Source organism: Topomyia yanbarensis, chromosome 1 (genome assembly GCF_030247195.1).
Source record: "Topomyia yanbarensis strain Yona2022 chromosome 1, ASM3024719v1, whole genome shotgun sequence".
Taxonomy (NCBI): Eukaryota; Metazoa; Arthropoda; class Insecta; order Diptera; family Culicidae; genus Topomyia; species Topomyia yanbarensis.
The window spans coordinates 192,934,453-192,958,332 of record NC_080670.1 but is presented as its reverse complement, the minus strand read 5'-3'; the positions used below and the strand labels follow the sequence as shown (position 1 = coordinate 192,958,332).

The following is a 23,880-nucleotide window of genomic DNA, read 5'->3' as shown; positions in this document are numbered from 1 at the left end:
AAATAACTTTTAAACAACATATCACCTTTTAATTTGTTGATAATTGCTTACGAAAACGAGGGAAAACTTTCATTTTTATAATTTCGTGAGAACATCTTGCGCAAACGGTGCGAAACATAGTGATTTCTAATATTATTCGCAGGGCTACATGTGTGTAGTTCCGAAATGTAATTTGCTGAGCCCCGTCGAGGGGCAAGATAGCTTTGATCTGAGCTACTCGTTTTGCACCTAGGGGCAGATCACTTGTGATGCATTTTTAAAAATCAGCGAAATTAAATGCATTTATTTCCATCAAAATAAAATGTTTTTGCGTTGAGTGCAATGTTGTTTGCGTTGCGTGTAAGACGTCAAAACCCTACAGAAAAACTAGCCCTACATTGAGTTCTTTGCGACCGGTCTCACGAACACTAATGAAGTTTCCTGGTTGAAAACAATCCCATTTACTTTTGCCGTCTTTATTTATTATTTTCCACCAGCTTGTGATGTAGTATTTGTGTCATGTGGCGTGTACGTACATGAGCCGTAGAAAAGTCTATTTAACAAAACGTCGAACAAAGTGGATCAGCGTAGGACGTTTGTTAAACAAACTTTTTTGCGAGGCAGTGCAAAGCTGATGCAAAAATGGAAATTAAATGCATGTTTTTCAATTTGATGCAAATTTGTTATACATTCTTAGAGTGATCTGCCCCTAGTTTTGCACAGAGTTCTTGAGAATAGCCCCATAGAAAATTTGACAGTTGTGAAATTTCCCAGTCGGCCGACTAAATCGGGTGCTTTGAGGTCGACCAATTAATTACCCGACTACGTTGGGTTTCGTCGGTAAACAATTCCCACCAGTATGTTAATCGCCATATTTAATTTGTGTAAATCTTGTTCCATTTTTAAACTACCAACTAATCGACCGATTTAATAGGTTGAAATAGACCGATTTCAACAGATTTTGTCGGTCATATTTAATCGATTGTCGCGTCGGCAGACGCCCATGTTAAGCTCCCATAAGAGTCGGTGCAACAATCAATCGATTAATTGGTGGCATAGTCGGCCGATTGCACCGACGCAAACCGATTTAATCGCTGGGAAAATCGGGAGGATTTTCTACGGGGAGCTCTCAACTCAAAAAAGGGATTGATTAGTTTAAGGTGGGAACTATTTTCCAACGTTTATTTGTGTCAACCTGTTTGATTGATTATACTGTCTGATATAGGTCAGCACAGCAACAAATTTTAATATACTATTCTGGAGTGAATTCAAAAGCAAAGCTCTGATTGCATTTCTATCAGGCTTCAATTATATTAATTAGATAAAGCCTAAATAATTTTTAGAGAAACTAAACTTCGAGAACAATAATCCTTTAAACTAGATAATGTATTAAAACACTAATTTTAGAATTTCTAATCACACACATACGGATAAAACTATATTCGTATTACAGGTCAGCAGATCTTGCAATGACAATTGGAAAATGCGCTATCCCCTTTGACGTTAAAAATCGCTTTCCCAACGGTGAATTCCAATAGCTGTCATCTTCGGTCATTCGAGGATCCCCTTCCCAGCCACCGTGCCAAGCAGAAAGTTAGCAGAAGTTGAGCAAAGCGAAAATCTGGTAGAACGGTGTCACGTTGAGAACTGATAAGTACCCATCGCTGCCAGAATACGTCCGGATAATATTTTATCCGATACTTTATCCCTTGCAGCAACTGCTGGTCGTTGAATGTCGTTACAGCTTCTCAATAGAAAATGATTGGGAGTGAGTGCCTTCTGTTCTTCGGAGTACAGTGGAAAACACGTCAGTAAACTCGACTTTATAATGGTTTCTGCCATAGTCTATAAATGTACAGCTTCTGTGTCGATTGATTGAGCACCACCATCAGTACCTTGATCGATCGCACCAAGTGTTCCAATGCGTTTCTTATGAGGGGAATATGCGAAGGATGAAATACCCATTTGGTTATTTTATACATACATGTATGTGTCTGCCTACGCCTTCGGTTGTTTTACATACATATATGTGGCTGCCTGCCCCTACATGTACGGATCTTCTCTTACAGAAATCTGTTTGATCCTTGGAAGCTCGTCACATTATTCAAGTGCACCTCAACAAGGCCTCAGCTACAAGCCACAAATCAAGCCATGCTCATTACAATATTGTTCACTGTCTTGCCCCGTAGCCGCCACAACATCATTACCCGTTCTTCCTAGGTCAAAACATTTATGAAATGGTGTAAAGATAGGATAGGATGAGAAAATTCAACTACGTAATGTTTGATGCTTTGCATCATACACAGCCGATCGTCGTTGGCTGATCATTCTCTCTGATAGAATGTCCAGAATGTCCTACGTAGTCCAAAATATCAAAGAATTCAGCATTAGTACTGATTGGAACTCGATTTCCAGTAGAAACTTTATTTATGAAAAGTATTTTATAATTTTGTAATTTGTTGTTTTATTGTGCACGAAAATCTGTTAGTTTACACTGTACATCAGTGTTGCCGCGCAAACGAGATTGTTATTTATTGCCATCCTTGTATAAGTAATGTATCGATGCATCGCGTAGGGAAGGTTGATGTTGATCTTAAAATCCCGAAAATAGAATGAAAAGAACACAGAAAAAGGGATCACTCTGTCAATTTACCAACCTCCCACACCTAATTTACATAAGCATGCAATATGCAGTCCGACTAGCTAGCTTTGGTTTTTCCTTCTCACTTTCTCTGCGGTTATGATAGCAATAAAACCTTAGAAAGCAGTACAAATGTAAACGCATACTTTGTGAGCCCTTACGGGACTGGACTAGGATTGAATAGAAAGAATCTGTATTGTGGTTAAATACGTCAGTCTTGAAGAGGCAGGGCCAAATATATAAGTAAACAAATAGGAATTGCGCCCTTCTAAGGCCATAGGAAATCTACGCCGTATAACAGGAAAATAGGGAAAAACTTAAAAACTAAAAGGGACAAATTTTCCCGTTGCGATATATGAATCGCGCAGGCAACATGTAGCTTTAAGATAACGTTTGTAAATATTTTTTGAATAAATTAAGTTTCAAGTTTCAAAGTGATACTAACTCCGTAGTGTTTCAATAAGAGAAAACTCCTTAAAGAAGAGAGCAATCAACGCCGGCAATAGGAGGTGCTAATGGAGGATCAACGCAACTGGTAAGAGACAAGATCGTCAAAGGAGCCACGGACTGGCTCAGGTACATCCTTCTCTGCCGTCGTTTCAATGAGGTCAAGGAAAAGTAATTTGGTTACTTAGTTATCAATTAACATTATAACCAGCATTATACCGCGGTTACATTTCAAAGAATTGTATAATTATTATCAAAGCCAAATAGACTGTTACTTCAGAATAATTGCAAATAAAACTAAATTTCTGACTCTATTCATTCATATTTTGGCACTAGTTTTTCCAAGAATAAATTGAAGTTTTTGTTGGAAGCTACACTAAAAAAAAGTAAACGTTATGCCTATTGATTTTACACATAGATTTTTGCAATTAACGGAGGCATATAGACACTATTTGCTGGTACATAAACCCAATGTGTGTATTTATAAGAAATATTAATCTTACATGCACATTTCATAACTATTAGGTACATAAAACCCCATTCTATAACAATATGCACATATAACTTATGTGTGTGCATACATAGTTTATACAGTTGACACATAGAAGGTATGTGTGCGCGAGATAACAATAGCATTTCTTCTTCATATGAATTTTAAGCGGTTTGAAGCAAATAGAATTAACGTTTGAATTTTTTCAGTGTACGACTCGCTTGTGAGTTGCCAGTTCATGAGCTGAATCATAGGTGTCGCTTGACTAAGTTTAATTTTGCCGCAAATTGCCAATTGATTTCATTATGCAAGAAACCAACATTCAAAAAAGACACATGCTCACACTTGGAGCTGTGTAAAACAACACTAACGATAACTGTTGAGTAGAATAATAAAATTGCAAGTGACGTCGTTGCATTTTGCGTATTTGACCTGATATATAGCCAGGATATTACGATACTACCCAGATACCAACGTTGCATATACTGTCCATTTTAAGAAAATTAAAATCGGTCCGGTTCACAACGACAGGTCACTGCCGGTTTGCGGTGACCCGTCCAAGGCTCACACCTTTCTATTTCATTATCTTGAATTTCGATATTTTAATGAGCTACTTTATAAACTGGTGGACCCCTCATTTTCAGCTTCACTGTCAAAAGGTGAAAACGCAAAAAAAACTCAACAACCGCCGACTTGCTGAATAAAAGTAGAAAAAAAGATGGCTAGCGTGAGTGACGAGGACGTCACCGTACCGGAAGAAACAGGTAAAATCGATTAAAAAATGATCTTTTTCGTTTCCAAAACAGTACCATAATTTGGCCAAGCAATCAAACTTCAACAATATCGTAAATTTGAAGCCGAACCGGCGGTTTTTCGTTGGAAATTTCGCGAACTAAAAAGGCAGACTGCGTGTGTGGAGCTTCCTTGTAGCAGCGGCAGGGCCTCCGCCATTAATTTTGTCGCGTATGCTGTTTTTTCGCCTTCGTTGCATGGTTACTGTAGCGCTGTTTGGTTTATCGCTTTAATTTTTTTTCCATTCCAGGTCGTCGATCAACTCGCTCTAGACAAAGCAAAACTTCACAGCCAACTGTGGCAACTACTCCCAGAGCGACTCGCAGGAACAAGAAAACGGAAGCAACAGTAGCGGAGACTGAAGAGGATGTACCGGAAAAGACTATTGCTGAAGAGGTAAGCCGTTTTGTATTTTGAAGTTACTTTTGCCTTCATGATGATAGCAAATGCGATTAGCTTGAGGAAACGTGACGTTGTTCCGTTTGCTCCCGAGAGGGATGCGACGTCTTCATGCGTTTTATCCTTCCGAGAAGACTTCGCAAGGGCCAACTGATTTTAATGTACACGAATAGTCATGAATTAGTGATGGGATAGAATTATGATGCAATGTGATTTCGTTTTTACAGGTTCAGCATGATTCAGACGAACCCGATACGAAACAAGTTATGGAACAACTGCAGGAATTGATCGTTCCGGTTTTAGAAGTACAAAACAAACTAGGCGAAGAAGCGAGCTCTACCAATCTGTTCGAAGAGTTTCAGGTGGAAACAGGTACACAACAGCAGGAGGAAAAATATTCCGACAAGGAAGATTCGATCACTGCCCAACCGCCACCAGAGGAAAGCGTCTTCATTGCGGATTTAGCTGCCGAGGAAAACGCCAACAGTCTGCCGTCAGTAGTTGATGAGAACTCGCAAATAGAATCAGCAATGATTGCAATTGAGAATGCGACTGACATGGTAACGGTAGAGCAACCGCTAAATGGTGAAAATCAGGCCGATATTACCGGTAGTAGCGATCATGCCCTGGCGGAAAATCTTGCAAATGGTTTCAATGAGGAAGATTCGAAAAACACGGATCTTGATGCCGAAATGGTATCGGAGGATGAACTGCCACGACCGGTTCAACCACAGGTTCAAGATGCGGAAGAGGTTTCCGATGATGAACTACCCGGACCACGGCTAGCCGAGCTACCGGAAGATGCCGAGATCGTGTCTGAGGACGAACTACCGCACTCGTCGGAGAAGCTTGTTCCGCAGTTACCAACAGACACAGACAATGTTTCCGACGAGGAGCTACCGGCAGCAAAGAAGGCTGAACTGCCGGCCGATACGGACAATGTGTCGGACGATGAACTTCCGGCAGCCAAAAAGGCGGAACTGCCAGCCGATACGGATAATGTTTCGGACGAGGAGTTGCCAGTGGCGACAAAGGCCGAATTACCGGCGGACACTGACAACGTGTCGGACGAGGAGCTACCTGATAAGACGTTGCCGGTAACGGAGGAGGTAGCCGAGGAAATTGAAACAAAGGAAGTTGCAGATGGGCCAACTGCGCCGGAGAATCCGAAGAACGCAGACAAGAAGGAACCGTCTAAAAGAAAACTGGAAAAGGATGATGAACCATCGGAGAAGGTTGTCGAAGCCCCGGAAAAGAAAACCAAGGTGGACCCTCCTGCAGGTGAGCTCTTGGGCATTTTTCTTTTGTTTTTTTAGCGTCGACTGGATCGTTTTAAGTTTTTTATTTCAGTCTATATAAAAATTGTAAAAAAAAAATCCACAGAGCGTTTGTCTTTTCAAACTCGCTGTAATTGTTATTTGTTGTTTTATTTGTTATAAAAATCTGTAAGTACAAGATTGTATATCAGATCAAGGATATGAACATAGGGAACTAAACTATGATCCCACACTCGTACACATTGGTACACGTTGATTTTCTATTCCTTTCAGAACCTGAGAAAAAGAAACTACCCGATTTAGACAAATACTGGAAAGCAGTCAACGACGATTCAACAGATTTTACAGCATGGACTTATCTTCTTCAATATGTAGATCAAGAGGTTTGTAATCAATACCCTACCGCTCTAGTTCCCTCCTTAGCTGACGAGCATTTAAACTTTGTTGTCGTTTTTCCAGAGCGATATTGAGGCCGCCCGTGAGGCATACGATGCCTTTCTGGCTCACTATCCGTATTGCTACGGTTACTGGCGCAAGTACGCCGACTACGAGAAACGCAAGGGCAGTAAGCGGAAGTGCGAAGAGGTAAGTGGCTATCAATTTGTGCCAACGTTTTCATGTTACTATTTCTTTACCTCCCGCCGTGCTCGAGTATTTGACCGCAAATCACAAAGTCGATAAAATGCACTGCATACGACACTGATGGTCAGCGGATGTGCCCGCCAGGGCGGTTAATGTAGCTGGCACACACAGCGTCAGGCATATTCAACGTGCGAGGGGAAAGTGTTAGATTCAACAAAGTTTGTTTTGTGTTGTTAAGTTGCCCAGACTGACTCGTACCCCGAAGGGTCGCTGCAAAGCCTACCCCAAAAAGGTGGTTCAGTTTGGGCGACTCTTGTTACAAAAACGTATTGTGATTTATTCTTCATAATCAGCGATAATATACAGCAGAACATAGAATCCGTCTGGATTGGAACTTAATTGGACATGTGTTTGCAGATGATCACGTCCATGGTTGTCCATGAAAAAATTCGATACAGTTCACTTTTTAGAGACCAAACAGTTTATGGACGATCATCACAGTCATTAGTTTGAATAGTTGTTAGTAAATTATATCGCGTTTTATCGATAGCTTATATACTGAACAGTAATTGTACCATATCAGTTACAACGGGTTCTAATCATTCGCTACAAATTTAGATAGAATAGGTCAGTGGAACAGAAGTTTAAAAATCGGTCTCTATTTTAGCTTAAGATATATTTTTGGTGATTATTTGTGATATGTTTGTACCTTCAGAAAGCAAAACAATCTTGTTTTGCTAAAAGTACGATGCGATCGATTTATTTTGATACAATTATGGTACAGTGTAAATTTATCTCCTGCTCACTGGTCCAGCTAACGCTCTCGCATCGACCTTAGTAAGTATAGTAAAACAATGAAATGAATGAAATACTGCTCGTTATGAAATGTACAATTATACCTAGGTTTAAGGCATGATTAACCCTAATACAAATATCTTACTTCCCTTACAGGATTTAGGTGGATGGCGATTTTTATTTTAGTGCCTCTTTCAGATGCGTTCAAATAATTGAGCTATGACTATGTGGTTCTCTCCTTTTTCATTCTAAAGGCTATCACTCCGAATTTAACACTAAAACGTCTCCAGTACAAATCAATTTTTTTTTAAATTTTGGCCATTTTGATAGTTTACGTATCAGGGACATCGATTAGTTTCGGTTACTTTATTTGTTACTAACGAGATGAAGTAACCCAAAAATTTGAAATGGTTACAATATTCACAGTGTTGGACAAAACAATAAGACCATTACAGAATTGAAATTTCTGCGCCATCAAAAAGTGGCTGTCATTTTCGACACTAGTACTGATTTGTCAGTAATACCGTATTTGATGGTAGTGCACCGGCGTAGTGGAGTACACTGGTTTTGCACTTTCGAGCAGAAGTATCAGTTTTCTGCACTTTTACTCGAATGTGCAAAATCAGTGCATCCCACTGCACCGGTGCGCATCAATCGAAAAGGATATAAGTGTTACCAACATTGTGACATAATGCAAACAATAATCACAAATCACGATAAAAATAAGACCTGATCCGATCAAATTTCTACTATTTTCCACATTTTTGCTGTTGCATTGCGGATGTAAGAATACTCTACTAGCGTGGAACATCAAAAACTGTATTAAATGCCTAAGGGTAAATAGTCCGTCAAGGTTGAAGCCCCAGTACAATACAATACATTGAATGCCCATTTTTCACCGTTTGTTTTCTAACAACAGCTTGCAGAGATAAATGAGCTGAAATTTTCGTTGGTTCACGATTGCCGATCTACGTATAAGTTGCCTCCGGAGCTTGAAGAAGCCAGAGGGCTTGTAATGACACCGAAAGGGGGACGAGCTGCAAGAACCGCTCCCAACAAAGCAGTCAAGTTGAGCAAGAATGCCTGCATTGAGGAACTTTGCCACAAAGCCAACGCGAATTCTCGAGAAGACGCCTACAGAGTTGCCATGGCAAAGATAAAAGGCCCAGCTGCACCACCTGAAAGGAGCCCGGAGAAGATGGAGGTCATCATCGAAAGGCTTTTCCCACAGTATGAACCAACGATATGGCTGCTTTTGCCGTACAGTGAGGAGGACCATTAAGCCATGAAAGTGAAGAAGGAGCAGGACCAATAACGATACAGGAGAAGCCGGATATATTCAGGATGTTACGATAACTGGAAGCGCAGTTGACGCAGCTGATGCCGGGAGAACCTTCTGGAAATCTTTTAACGTATAGGTCAATATGTATGTTGGTACAGTCGGAGAAAACAGTTAGAGAGTAATTTGAATAGGCTAGCCAAGTACACGGAGCGTGATAACGGCCTGTCATGCAATTCGGCTTCCTTATAGACAAGTCTACAGTGGATGCCATCCGAACGGTTGTGGAAGCTGCGGAGACAGCAGAGAAAAGAATATCGCTATTGAGTGGTGGATACCTTAGACCTTAAGAATGCTTTCAACAGTGCTAGCTGGGAAGCAATTGCCCAGAGTTGTACTGACTGTCGGTTTCACGGATGATGTGATGTGCCAAATAATTGGGGAACCACTTGAAGAGGTGGAGGCACTCGCCACGGAGACGATTGTCCATCATAAAACAGAGGTAATATTGATTAGCAGCCGAAAGAGAGCAAGAGGCGAAAATCGCAGTCGGCATATATATCATCGACTGGAAGTGTGAAATTGTGTTATTGGGCGTGTCAGCCGGCGACAGCCTGAATTTTTGAAATACCGTAAATTATGCTAAGGTGAAGACGGCTAGAGCGACCACAGCTTTTGTCGAAGCGCCAGTTTAGCGGGCGCCACGAACCATCCGGAATCGCCACACCGAAGCCCGTGAGCAGCCTAGTTCTACCGCCAGGGACTAGATTGAGTAGGTCGTAAGAAGCTCCGGGCGGTGGGTCGTCGAGGCTTCAGCGAACCGGAAGCTACGCTCCCTCCGGTATCGCCGCACCGACTTCACCAACTACTGGTTGGCCCATTGAGTATGATTTATGAACTATCCGAGTTGATTGCGACAAAACTGGGAACTAAATGACTCAAGCAACGGGCATCGGTATCGGAAGAAATTCTGTCAACGAGGAATACATGGCTCATTGAGATGGAAGCGAAATGGCTCGCGAAAACGGGAACTAAATGGTTTACGGAAGTTTATTGCCGCGATTATCCGAATAGGCGTTCGGAGCTAAATGTCTAGTGTATGCAGATGATGGAAAACAAGAGGAAATCCGGAAGCTAAATAGCCGAAAGGACGAGAAATTTAATGGATCAAGCGATACTCCAAGTAAACTGCGAAAAATTCGTGAGCAAATCAAAATTAGGTCTGTAAAATTCGTATACAAACATGTCTCTTCAGCTTAACCTTCGAGCACTTGCGCTGTTGTAATTTGTACAACAGTTTGGAGATTCCCGGTATCATTTTATTGCAACGACATCAATGTTATACCAACCTATAATCCTAACATAACATGTTCTGGTCAAGATATCATTTTTATATACCGACACAACATTAAATCTGAAATGGAATGTTAAAATAATGGTAATGGAACAAACGAAATGGAAAGTTCGAAAAAAGAACATTCTGTTCGAAATATCTCGATCATATTGGTCGGTGTTAAGTCAGACCGGACCAAGTCGCAAAACATCAAAAAATGAGTTAATGATAGCACTGGATAAACAATTTCTTCATCTACATTCCACTTTTACCAGATTTGAAATATGAAACAATAAACAAGAATTATGCTAAAAATTATTTTCCAATTATAATGTAAAGGATGCTGCGATTCAAACTTTAAACGCGTTTTTCTCGAAATCAATGCACTGTCACTTAGTCCGGTCTGACCTAACACCGACCATATACAGGGCCACTACTTTCGAAAAACTTGTTCGAAGGATCAAGAGCTAGTCTTTGGAAGATCGAATAGTTTTAAATTCTGTTCCTAGATAGCGCCCGCGATAATGAAATTATTTAGTTCGCTGTATCTCAAGATCGAATGTGCCTCCCCACGAAGAAAAGCATTGATGCAGTTTCGTCGGGCAAAAGGAAGGAAGAAAATCAAGAACTGTTTTTAGTGGTGAGGCACGAAAGTGAGTCCTGCCAATGCAATACAGGCTACAGGCTTTTGAAGCTTTTTAACCTTGATATAAAAACACAGACACATACATTTTCAGATCTCGACGAATTGAGCCTAACGGTATGTGACACTCGACATTCCGGGTCTCGATTGAAAGTCTAGTTTGAGTGATTGCGTAGCCTTCCTTGTATGGGAAATGCACTGATGATTCCTGTACGTTTCATAAATCCGTACGACTATCGGATGGGGTTTTTAGTTCTCTAATAGGGCTATCTACTGCGCAACAAAATGAAAAAAAAAATGCAAGGATTTTGAAGATGTGCACGGAACGAAATCAAATGTTCATCATGTACCAAGCAAGTAAATCTGCAAGTCTTCAAGCACAAGCGATCAACCAAAGCCGCCGTTTCTACCAGTGCGGGTGTGTGTATACAATGCATCTCCCACTGTCCAGCAGTGCTTTTATGGAAGAAACTTGCCTGCATCTATGTAATGATATATTTATTTTCATCGATAGATGTATACAGTGAAGACCCGATTTTATCAGCCCCCAATTTTAGCCACCCCCGATTTTATCAGCTTTTTGACCCGATTTTATCAGCTTCATATGAAAATTGATGGTAATTTGATGGACTCTAGCAGACAAACCAAAGTGAATTCGAACAAATCCTTTCTTGAGCATATTTTTCTTATCTTAGAGATCTGAAATATACAAAAAAAAATATTTTGCGCTATCAGACCCCTTAAGCGAAGTTTAAGCTAAATAATCAAGAAAGGTTATGAGGCTATATCTAGGGACTGAAGCAGAATATTTTAAGAGCTTCGGTTTCTTAAAAAGATATGTCCCGATTTTATCAATGTCCCGGTTTTATCAGCCTCAAATTCACCAAGGGGCTGATAAAAACGGGTTTTTACTATACATGTTTAGCCCTGGAAATGAAAGGCGATAGCTCTACTGTACATCCAACGACCCATTTCAAGAATACCTGTTCCTACACGTGCATTCTGAAGACGCCTTCATATACAATAAACCCCGCGTGAATCAATTCACGTATCAATTGGATATTTGCAATATATTCTCACTCACAGAATGAAAAATGATATTTTTGATTCTGGCTCGTATTTACAATAGGAAAATATTTTGGATAGTATACAAGCATTGAAAAGTGACATGAAACGATCTCACCAGCTCTGAATAAATAAATTCATGAAATTTCTGTAAAGAATTCTCCTTCACCCGTGAAATTGTTGCATCAGCTACTCAGGTCCAGATGGTGCTGTAGGGACTAAGCGGAACGAACGGGCGTATTTTTTGGCGGCTTGCTTCACTTACTTCAATGGCAAAATCACTCTCTTCAACATACTAACACGTAACTCAACAGAAAAAACGCCCTACTGAACGATTGACTTCATTTTCCTATTGATGTATGTATGTCACTAGAAAACTTTGGGAAATATTGAACGTTAGCAAACAACACGTCCGGGCGATTCACCAGTGCTGCCACTTGACCCCAAACCAGCCGTTTCTACCAGTGCTCTAAAATTATAGTGTGCACAGAATGTACGTTTGGCAAGCCTACCTGGAAAAAACTCAAGGGGAAGTCATCAACCAGACAGTTTAGTACTTTTATCTTGATCAGACTAGTAGAAGGCATAACTCTAGGCGGACAAGCCTTTTTTTATGCTGCTACTATGAGTGAGTTTGTTTTATTCACGACCTCTTCCAAGTACCTCTTTTCTGTCTTATGATGTAAATATTGGGCGATTCCTTACATTGGCTGCCTAATTATTCCATCAATTCAGTGTCATTCAAATTGATATCTGAGCTACCCTAAATTAAATGATGTTCTTTTTAAAATTAATTTTAATAGTCAAACCTTGAATGAAAGGGCTTGCAATCAAATTAGTAATGGAAATTGCGTTACTTTCCTAAAAAAATCGATGTGTGTCTGTTTAAAAACTTGAGATTGATTGTAGTGATATCATGCTTAACGCAAACGCTATTTAAAATAAGGAATGTTTCTAGAACGTCTGCAGCAATATTTGGTCGGTTCATCGAATGTTTATTTCGTCTTATTTGTTATACCGTAACTGTAATATCTGTAATTTTTGGATGCATGAAAAGAAATACATAACGTTATATCTGTCCAATATGCGCATCCAAACTCTTTGAATGTCGCTTTCAAGGATGTAGGCTGGATTTTTGAGGGGATACGATCAATCAATCCAGATACTTGCCCGTAACAGGAAATCGATGGAAGGTTTCATCTACCGCTGCACAGTTCGTCCATTATCTGCTTGATTTTAATTCACACTTAATTCAAAATGACCGGAAGTAACCGCACACTACCCTGAAGCAGCTCATTTTTTTCACTCAAAATTACCAAAGAAGGTGCTTTGCATTAAATTGATCACATTCTTTCGTATCAGAACAACGAAATCCAATTTTGGACAGTAACTCCAGTAGCTGCGTTTGGTATATCGTCCCAATCGTAATCGTAATTACCAAAATTTAGGTTATACATATAGTCAAGAAAAAGTTGCGTAAACTTATTGACGAGTTATGAATGATGTGTAGGCCACCAAATTGCCACCTTCTGACAACTGCTTTAGGACAGATATACATACAATCAAACGGGTTTGAAAACTTTTCAATTTGTTCTTTTGTTTTCAAGAAAATCATTCACCTTTTTATTTTTCTTCTGTATTCCCGGGAAATTTATTATTTATTTCCCGAATCCCGGGAAGCTGGAAACCGTCGGGAAATGGAAGCTCTAGTATTGGGACTATAGCAGTGACTACGAAACTGTTGGGAATTTGTAATAAGATCATGAAAGTTTCTCGATGGTTGAGTGGTGAACGCACCCAACTCGAGCTTTTCAGAGAAAAACTCGTTGTGGATCGACACCTCCTCTGCCCATAATCGCAAATCAGTCCCATGTTATATGGGGTTCCATATCTACATGGGACTAACATGAGATTACGGGCAGTCCTGGAATTGCACAGAAAATCAACAGACGATAACGACGAAAGACACAAGTCATCCTTCAATGTACGACTCCTGGTAAGCTCACGGTGTTCATTTATCAGTATTGTTAAACAAACATTGCGAGCTTACCAGGAGCAAGGCATGACTTAATGTAGATAGAGGAAGGACACAGAAACGATGTTAGTCCGACACAAGTTGTGATTGGATTCTGTATATATTACTGCGTACTCAACAAAAGGAGAAGAGATAGGGGTTCAAAAAATTGAACTGGCATTTGCATGCGATTCAAGATGTTCAAAGGCTCTGGGTAGTAGTTCCCCGGGAGTTATATTATTTACCATAATAAATCTTCGTGTTTAAATAGAAATCTAGATAATAAATCCAAAAAATGAAAAGAAGACTACCATTTTTGCCGCCGGAGAGCAGTGGATCAATTTTTGGCTTCAGCCATCAAATGCTACGCGGTCTCTAGAGCGGTATTGTCAGCAAATTTTCAAACTGATATTTCAGCAAAACGGTTTTACAGATTTTCAGCGAAATATTTTTCGAGTCTCAGCTGTCAAATGTGACTTTCACTAAGATTTCAGTAAAAAAATATGTTGTCTGAGATCTCAGCTGCTGAGAATTTATTTATTTAGTTATGAGTATATGGGTTCTATGTCACTGTTAGGTGGATTCAATCAGTAATATCCTTGCAAATATTTCGAGCGATAAATAAAATAATTCTGTTCGAAAACATACATTTCTTTTATGTTTCGATTTAACATAAAATTCGATTTAACCTACATGTTTTGTGCGGAAAATGTATGTTAAATCGAGGTATACCTTTATACCGAACAATAGACGTAATTGAAGTCATATCGACTGTGACAGCACAAATTTCGCGAGTTGTGAGGTCAATAGCACTATACATTAATGCGCGTGATATTTTACATGGAATTGTCATACCATTTGTGTTGAAATGTCAAGACTATTCCGAAAATACCCATATTGATTGAGTTATAGCGAATTTCGCTAAACCGGAAGTCGCCATCTTGAATTTCAAAATGGCGTCAAAAATCAATTTCTGGCACCTACTCTTCAAGACCATTCCGAAAATGCCCATATTGCTGAGGTGCGGGCCATAAGAAGTCTTCCAGACCCGTTTCTACCATCTTTCCGAAAATCAAGTCTTTTGCATTCAATAGGACCTAGAATATTTTTTGCAAAAACCGTGTTAATTGCGAAATCCGCGCAAAATAAAATCTGCCAAAATTCTTCTAAGTTCTTTGCATCTATTAGGACCTAGAAATGTTTTCAGAAAAAAGTAAGTCTTTTGCATTCAAAAGGAATATTTTTGCAAAAACCGCGATAATTAGAAAATCCGCGGAAAAAAATGTTGTTATTGGAAAATCCGCGTAAAAAAACCTCGTGAAAAACCGCTCAAAAAACTGCGTAAAAAGCCTGAGTGTACACGGTTCCAACCACTCATTTACAAATTAGTTAACCGTCAGGCCCAGGAACATTTTTTCATTAGTGCTTTATCCCCCGTATACTTGCGCATATATCCGTGGCGCCATAATCACAAATGCGGTAACAGTCCCAACTAAAAATATATTCAATTCAAAATGGCCGCTAACATTGGCGAAGAATTGTTGTCAAGTATTATGTCTCTTACTTGTGGTATATGTACCATTTGGCACAAGGTATGAAAATACTTTTCTAATGTATTTAGTGCAACATGTTTGAGTAAACCGAGCAATCGGATGGATCGCACATTTGCGTACGAAACATTTCCAATGCAATAGAAAGATAACTGCTCTAAAAACCCACCAAACCATTTGTCAAAATGTTTGGTGGGTTTTTAGAGCAGATTTTCATTTCGATTTTAATATAGATTCAAGGAAAACTCGAAAGAAGGAATCAACACCTATGCTTGAATAAACCGGGCAGATGAAAAGATCACAAGTTTGCGTGCAAGAGTTATTTGGCATACAAATTCAAAGAACAGCTCATGTTTGAAAGAAGGAACCAATTCCTAGGTTCGAGTAAGCCGGTTATACGACAGGATAACAGGTTTGCTTGCAAGAAACTGACGCTTACGACGGCACATCCTCAGCAGCTTTACACCGCATCAGTTCCTTGAAGTATGTAATGCGCAAACCTTTGGTTTCACCACTCAAAAATGAATAAAAATATTAACTTTTCTGGGAAATGGTACATTCTGGGAATGACTTTCTGAGGCATGGGGCATTCTGGGGGATAGAATTCTGGGAAATGGATTTCGGGGGAATGGTATACAACCTCACCCTACCCATTTGAAGCTGTTGGTTAGAGCAGCGTCTGCCATCTTTATTCGACGCATTGAGTCAAATTGTAGGGCAACAATGGAGGCACTTTCACCGCTTTCAGGGCATTTGTGTTATTATCTCGGTTTTCAAATATCAAATAATGAGGCACTCTCCCAAATAGGATGAAAATAGGCATTTTACCCTAAATATTACACTTTTTTGTTTAAAGTGGGGCAGCGTCGACTTTCGTGGTAGTCGTGGGATACGTGCTAAGTGCAATAAGAATTTAATAGACATTTCCACAATTATATTGAACACAACCAGCTATTGAAGCTGTAGTTTGGATAAATGAGAAAGACACAATCGCACCACTAGGTGGATTAAACCAGTTTTTTTAAACAAATCTTGTGGCAACCAAAAGTTATAGCTATTTAAAGTTACGGTGCTCTACAGACGCCATAAGCGGGAAAGGGTTAATAAATTTGAACGATCATCGAACGTGCTTGTAACATTTGTCCTTGTTGATTAATTATTATTAGGGACCCTCCATAAATGACGTAATGAGTTTTGTATTTTGTGATGATGTGTGACGACAGGGGGTAGGGGGCATGTCATGCTACGTAGCTTTTTTAAAGAGGAATGGGGGATGTCACGACAATCTTGCTGTTTCATCTAATTAACATCGTTTTTGATTTTCTTTATTTTTTTACGTTGACAAGGAGGGGGGTGAGAGTTATCGTCAAGCTACGTAATTACGAAGGGGGGTATATAGAAATTTGTGCTATGATGGGGGAGGGGGTGTTAAAATCACTCAAAAAAGCTACGTCATTTATGGATCATCCCTCATGTCTCCGCACTTTAAAAAAAACATCAGTTTCCATCGCTTCTGTAGTTCGTCTTGTTATCGATTGGAACCGGTAGGTCATGATGACAACCGACCATCAGAACGTCACCCCATTTTCACTGGAGTTTGGTTTGTATAATACCCTATAATATACATGTTCAAATGCATGGTGAAAACCATTTTCAATTTCAATAGGATACCTGACCATTCACCCGGAACTGCACATTACAGCACTGGAAGCGAACTCAACGAGAGATAGAGAGAGAGGCAGAGAGCTAACGTGACCAGGGAGCAAATAATCACCATAAATGTTACACAGCGTTAGGGTCCAAATAATATATTATATTATGTACTAGAATGATTTGTAAATTACTTGAGCTTACTTACTTGAAAGCGTAGGAAACAGGAAAGTTCGCTCCGTTCAAAATTGCCGCTTCACAAACAGTCGACTTTTAGCCCCATTGTCGCACAAAAGTAAAGCAAAATAGTTCTGAGCTCTATGTAAGTGCAATGAGATACGTCACATATTTACAACGGAAATTCCTTTCCGCCATCTGGATTTTTTCTCTTTCTTCCCTATCACCGGTTATGGCACCTGCCCTTCCCCCCACCGCCGCCGCCGCCGTAGGTATTCGAACGTGGCTTGAAGGCGATCCCACTGTCGGTCGATCTGTGGATCCACTATCTGGTCCACGTGAAGACGAATCAAGCCGACGACGAAGCGGTGATCCGGTCGCAGTTTGAACGTGCCCTGGCTTCCTGCGGGCTGGAGTTCCGTTCGGATAAACTCTGGGAGGCGTACATCAAATGGGAGAACGAGGGCAAACGGATGGACAAGGTGATCGCGTTGCACGATCGGCTGCTGGCGACGCCTACCCAGGGATACGCGAATCACTTTGACAAGTGAGTTTGATGTTGAATTTTATAATATTTCAGGAAAATAACCGTGAACTTTTGTTTCGTTTGTAGCTTTAAAGACGTAGTCAACAATCATCCAGTTCATACACTGGTCAGTAAGGAGGAATTTCTGGGGCTTCGTGCGCACGTTCGAGAATCCGCACGAAAGCGCAAGGAAGAAAAGGAGAAGAAACGCTCCAGCTCAAATGACAAAGACAAGGAACGTAAGTCGGATAAGGAGAAGGAAAAACACGATGATCACAAGTCGTCTAAATCGAAGGATAAATCAGACAAGCGTGCTAAAAGTCAGGAGTCAGAAGCGAAGGAGCAGAAAGAGGAAAAAGAAAAAGACCAGGAGGTAAAAGAAAAAGGAGAACCGATGGAAACGGACGAGACTAAGCCGATAGGTGGTGAAGAAACAAAAGAGGACGAGAAAGAGAATAAAGAACCGGTGGAAGAAGAAAAACCGGATGAAAAAATGGAGACTGAGCCAGAGGAGGAAAAGGAAGCAGATGATCACGTCAACAGTCCGGAGGAAGCTGAAGCTATCAAAGACAAAATTATTTCCCGAAGAAAGAAAATCCACAAAGCTACGGTCGCTGCAGTGACCGCCCGGTGGACCTACGAAGAAGGTATCAAACGGCCATATTTCCATGTTAAACCATTGGAACGCTGCCAGTTGAAAAATTGGAAGGAATATCTCGATTTTGAAATCGAACAAGGCGATGAGAAGCGTATTCTTGTACTGTTTGAACGGTGTCTGATTGCTTGCGCACTGTACGACGATTTCTGGCTCAAACTGATTCGTTACCTGGACAGCAGGTCGGACGAACCGGACATTATTCCACGGATCCGAGACGCCTATGAACGTGCCTGCACGATTCACCATCCGGACAAACCTAGTCTGCACCTGTTGTGGTCAGCATTTGAGGAAGCTCAGGGCAACAACAACAAAGCCGCCGACATACTTGCAAATCTGGAGAAGGTTTGTCCGAACCTGATGCAAGTTGCCTATCGGCGAATAAATTTGGAGCGCCGCCGTGGAGACTACGACAAGTGCGTTCAATTGTATCAAACGTATCTGGCGCAAGCCAAGAACAGAACAATAGCCGGTAATGTGGTCATCAAATACGCCCGATTCCTCAACAAGATTAAGAAGGATCTCAACCAAGCGCATGAGGTGCTCAAGAGTTATCTCGAGAAAGACACATCGAACACGCGAGTTGCTCTGCAGTTGATTGATTTGTCACTGCAGCGGGAAACAGTGGACGAAAATGAGATACTCGAGATCATGGATCAGTTTATGGGACGGGATGGCGTGGAACCGGATCAGAAAGTGCTGTTTGCACAGAGGAAGGTCGAATTCTTGGAAGATTTCGGAAGTACCGCCAAGGGACTGCAGGAGGCACAAAAGGCACTGCAGTCGATAATGGCCAAGGCGAATGAAGCGAAAAAGAAGAGGTAAGTCGTTGATCATTTGTAGTGTTTGTTGCTTTTATTTACAACACTGTGTTTTCTAGGGAACAATCACCGCCCAAAAAATCGGCAAAGGAAATTGCGGCCAGTGCCGCAGTTGGTACTAGCGGAACTGCTGCTAGCTATGCAGCCGGAAGCTACAGTTATGCTAGCGCAACTCCGGCTTACTATGGGACCACGGCAGCCCAATCCAGCCAGTATCAATACGGGGACAGTTCGTCGTACGGTTACAGCACCTGGAATCAACAATATTCCCAAGCTGGCTACGGAGGGTACAGTCAGTGGAGCGGTTATGGAAGTTATTATTAAGGTAGACAGAATCCGGCGTAGTCAGGTTCTAATAATTATGTCTGTCTTTTGTTTATCCCGTTTCTATACATACGACTATAACATTGTTTTATAGTAGGGTTAGCACAACTCAACACACACGTTTGCGTTAGATACTTGAACACTTATTTGGATCGGACTTTGATTTAGATTAAAACGAGAGATTTGTATCTCTCACGTCTAGGTTTTTACAGCACTTAAACACGCAGGAATGAAACATAAATGGTCACAACTTACACATAATTTTTATTTCACTCCTCATGATTGGAGAAACAAACGTGTTGTAGCACGGTAAAAATTTTAGAATGAAAGGGAACTAAATGATAAAAATAAAGCTATGTTGCTTCAATCAACACAGAGTATGGAAATCGTTTTACGTCGTAGAACAGAAAAAGAATGCAGCTTGCTCACTAGCGTTCTGTTGTTTCCATTGGAACAATGTTGCACCCGAGCAACCCTCGTCCGTTCCAAGCTTTCGGCGTAAGAGTTATGTCTATTATCTTTCCATCGCGGCGAATCTTCACAGGAATGGATTTATTCTCACAGCTTCGAACCAGAACACCAATCTGGGATAGGTCCCGAAAGTTAGCAGCGTTGACTGTACCAAACTCGATTAGTTCGTCACGTAAGGCAATCCCCTAGAAAACATCAATAAAATTAACATTTTGCTAGTAAAAATCAAGTTCCTATTCACTCACAGCTTCTTGCGCAGGAGAGCCATCGCTGACCACATTAACTTTAGCGATAGGTTTCACAGGACCCGTCCTCCGAATCGCTGGGATACCTTCCCCATCCACCTCCATGTCCAGCAATTTTGTAGAACCCAGGTTTTCCCGTTGCTGAGCTGCCGTTTCAGCATGTACCGTATGCAGACCTTGCTCAATTTGTTTCATAATGGCTTTGAGATCGTTTTGCAGGCAGATAATCTGATGTCGAGCCTGTCGCACTTGATATACATCGATATCATTACGCGGATAGCCATTGCCGTCAACCAGCGGGTCCTTCATGCCCACCTGATTCTGAAGGAAGGAAACAATGAATGACGCTGCCTAAATTGATCAACATTCTTCCACTTACCGCTTGCAGAATTCTGCCTTGATCATTTATTTTCCCTTCAATGGATTCCTTTTGTTTGATCAGCTCCAAAACAATGTCGCGGGATGTGTTGGATGGAACTACCATTTTGAGAATTTAGTTGAAAATCGGATTTTTACTCGCAAGTCGCAATGTCCCCCAGGTGGTAATGAAACAACAAAAATAATCGAAAATGACAGTTCGATTTTTCTGTGTTGCACGCATCATTTGTTATGTTTCACATTAACCAACTCTGATACATGCGACAAAAAGTGGATGACTTGCACAGTAAAAAAGCAGAACGTGGGAAATAAAATTATTGTTTGAAGTAGGGTGGATGTACTAACAGTCGCATACTTAAGGAAAACTTTTGCTAAAAAATGATGAGCAATGTTAGTACATTAAACGAAAGCTTTCAATCCTAGGGTCAGAACACTTGTGATGCATTTTTAAAAATCAGCGAAATGAAATGCATTTATTTCCATCAAAATAGAAATTCATAATGTATTTTGCGTTGCGTGCAATGTTTTTGCGTTGCGTGCAATGTTGTTTGCGTTGCGTGTAAGACGTCAAAACCCTACAGAAAACCTAGCCCTACATTTCAACGCTTTTTTGTGAAAAGGGCGATACTTACAAATGTAAACATAAGGCTTTTTTCATACATGCGAATGAGGGCTTTAAAACGCAACAAATTAACCTAAAACTTTGGATTCTACGATATTGCTTTCTTAAACTACAGCAAAAAATACATCGGGCGAAACTGTATTTTTATTTGTTTATTTAAAGTTTCGCCCTCCACGCTCCATGCAAACAAGAAGGGCGATACTTATTTTGCTAGCAGTTTAAAGGCGAAACTGTTTTTTTCGAATTTTTTTTGGATAATCAAGCTGATACCAGCTGTAAATAGTAACAATGATCTCTATTGAAAAAACACGGACGAAATCGGTGGTGTAAAACGGTAGTTATTGTAAAAAAACATAAGGGCGATACTTCAATGCTGATAGGTGGGACCGAAAAAGTAAACAATCGCCAAAGGGGCGATACTATCATTTTGTCGATTTAAATAGCAAAAACAAATTTTAATTTAATAATTTCAAATACTTTATGCAGTTTTGGGTTTCGATCACTGAATCATGCAATCTAGGATGTAAAAAAAACAATAGTTCTTAAATAGGAAATAAAACCAAGCCTTGAAATATTCACTATTGATTTTCTGTGAATGGTGTCACTGCTAGTATCGCCCTTTTCAAGAAAAAGCGTTGATTTAACAAAACGTCGAACAAAGTGGATCAGCGTAGGACGTTTGTTAAAAAAACTTTTCTGCGAGGCAGTGCAAAGCTGATGCGAAAATGGAAATTAAATGCATTTTTTTCAATTTGATGCAAATTTGTTTTACATTCTTAGAGTGATCTGCCCCTAGTTTCAATCCCTACTTCATAGAAAAAATATAAAGACGGTTCTTTAACCAATTTATGTATTCAAAACCATTATATAGGAACACATGTACCAATAGTGGTGCAATCGCTAATTTCGGTTCCTATTGTTGCAAATCCCATTGTTTTCTTATGGGACTTGCAACTATAGCTCAAAATTCAAAGAAAATCAATTTTTTCAATAGTTATTTGAGCAAATTTTAAGGATAACAGTTTCATTGTCGCATAATTTTAGTGCGATGAATCGATAAAAAAATATTTGTTGATGGTTGGTACCTTAGTTAGGCGTATAACTCACTACTGCAACAATTGGCACATCTCAACTATAGGAGCACCCACCCTATGTGATAGTTCAATGCAAATAAGAGAAATAGAGCTTGCTAGTAGAATAGGGAGATTGAATTTTGTTTCTTATGGCCTAAAACGGTGCCAAGTGTCACAGATATCAGAAGCTTATTTCATAATTATAATTTATTTAGCATTTACGATACCCTGGTGGTTTGACCATTTGTCAGAGCAGGGAAATTGTAGTCGAACCCGACCCGAGCCAGAGAATAAAAAATTTTGCAAAACCCGAACCCGAGAATTTTAAAATTTGGAAACCCGGCCCGAACCAGCATATTTAAAATTTGCGAAACCCGATTAGAGCCCGACTTGTTAATATGGAGAATCAACCAAAGATCCCTATTATATTTAATTTTAGGATCCTATATCTAGGAAAGATAGAATCACTCGAACCTGAAGTAGCACCAGTTATAACTGCCTATGGTAAAAATTCTCTTCATATTTATTATTACTGAACGTAATGAATTTGTAATGTTCTGAGAAACTTATAAATCGTCGATTTTTTAACCGGAAAGTAGGAGAAATCGGCGGCTAACTCATGGGTTACAAAAAGCTTGATGACAGTTTCAAACAACCTTACCCCAAAATTTCCATTTTTTAGCGAAAACCATTCCTGCAAGAACAGTTTTGTATAATTTACTACATGCATTTAACTAAGCTATGTGAATTGGCAATTCGTACACGTAGTTTACACGACGTTACCCACGTTACTGGTTGGTACGGTCAAACTTGTGTCAAAGGGTGTCAATCAAGACTCTATGACGCGTTCTTGATGTCACATCATTGGCGCTAGGGCGATCGTCTATGATGGGCTATATAAATTCTTTTATGCTTCATATAGTACGGTATGCTTCGATATCTCCAATGGAGTTCTCGGAACGACTCAAAACATCTACAACTCCGCTAATGACTTGAACAGAACACACGATATTTTGTCGATCAATTCCTTGAGATCATGTATTTTCATTAAGGAATCCAGATCATGCAACGGCCCAGCTTCTAATTCTTGCGACTGTCAAAACGACTAATCAGAAGCGTTATCATTCGAGAGTATTGTATTGTCTCTACTTTCCGTAGATTTCAGCTCGCTTTGGTTTGCTGTACGCTTTAGCAGAGTTTCACGCGTTTACTCCGACCAAGGCCTAAGTATCGGCTTCAAACTATGTCGAAATTCATATTCCATAGTGGAAAGTTGAACTAACATTTTCCGACTAATTTACTTTCACTTTGTTTATTGATGATTATCATGAAAAATAAATTGCAAAGATTTTTGATGTGAAACACTTATTGTTGAATGCTCTCTGCATGTATATGTTAAGTGAAATTCAGATTCTCATCACATACTTTCTAGATGAAATCCGTATTATTTTTATATGAGTTTTATTCTACTCCAGCTTGGTTAGTGGAGTTGCCAGACGAATCAAAGGTTATGAGTTTTTCTATAGATATGATATACATTTTGATTCAGTGCGTACAGCGCAACATGTATATGAATTTGTTGCAGCATGTTGTAGCCGTGACATGAACGCTACATGACAGTGTGCAGCTGGGATGTTGCTCGCAGATACGTA

At 40.1% G+C, this 23,880-nt stretch overlaps 2 protein-coding genes across 2 annotated transcripts; one reads left to right on the top strand and one right to left on the bottom strand.

Annotated features, from left to right (window-relative positions):
- Positions 1-4,212: 4,212 nt before the first annotated feature.
- Positions 4,213-19,819, top strand: LOC131685506 (pre-mRNA-processing factor 39). The gene is made up of 8 exons (XM_058969294.1): positions 4,213-4,321; positions 4,600-4,745; positions 4,976-6,029; positions 6,299-6,408; positions 6,485-6,610; positions 17,386-17,660; positions 17,727-19,115; positions 19,175-19,819. Exons 1-8 carry the CDS (start codon positions 4,276-4,278, stop codon positions 19,437-19,439), a joined length of 3,411 nt encoding a protein of 1,136 aa, XP_058825277.1. The 5' UTR covers positions 4,213-4,275; the 3' UTR covers positions 19,440-19,819.
- Positions 19,684-20,729, bottom strand: LOC131685513 (26S proteasome non-ATPase regulatory subunit 9). The gene is made up of 3 exons (XM_058969303.1): positions 20,535-20,729; positions 20,156-20,476; positions 19,684-20,095 (listed from the first exon to the last, which is right to left on the bottom strand). Exons 1-3 carry the CDS (start codon positions 20,637-20,639, stop codon positions 19,868-19,870), a joined length of 654 nt encoding a protein of 217 aa, XP_058825286.1. The 5' UTR covers positions 20,640-20,729; the 3' UTR covers positions 19,684-19,867.
- Positions 20,730-23,880: the final 3,151 nt, after the last annotated feature.

What these genes read in the sequence shown, in the direction of transcription:
- LOC131685506 (XM_058969294.1), top strand. Translation starts at nt 4,276, where the DNA reads ATGGCTAGCGTGAGTGACGAGGACGTCACCGTACCGGAAGAAACAG. An exon ending in CAAGGTGGACCCTCCTGCAG is followed by an intron (nt 6,030 to 6,298) that starts GTGAGCTCTTGG and finishes TATTCCTTTCAG; the next exon opens with AACCTGAGAAAAAGAAACTA. An exon ending in TTCAATATGTAGATCAAGAG is followed by an intron (nt 6,409 to 6,484) that starts GTTTGTAATCAA and finishes TCGTTTTTCCAG; the next exon opens with AGCGATATTGAGGCCGCCCG.
- LOC131685513 (XM_058969303.1), bottom strand. Translation starts at nt 20,639, where the DNA reads ATGGTAGTTCCATCCAACACATCCCGCGACATTGTTTTGGAGCTGATC. An exon ending in AAGGCAGAATTCTGCAAGCG is followed by an intron (nt 20,477 to 20,534) that starts GTAAGTGGAAGA and finishes TCCTTCCTTCAG; the next exon opens with AATCAGGTGGGCATGAAGGA. An exon ending in GCTCTCCTGCGCAAGAAGCT is followed by an intron (nt 20,096 to 20,155) that starts GTGAGTGAATAG and finishes GATGTTTTCTAG; the next exon opens with GGGATTGCCTTACGTGACGA.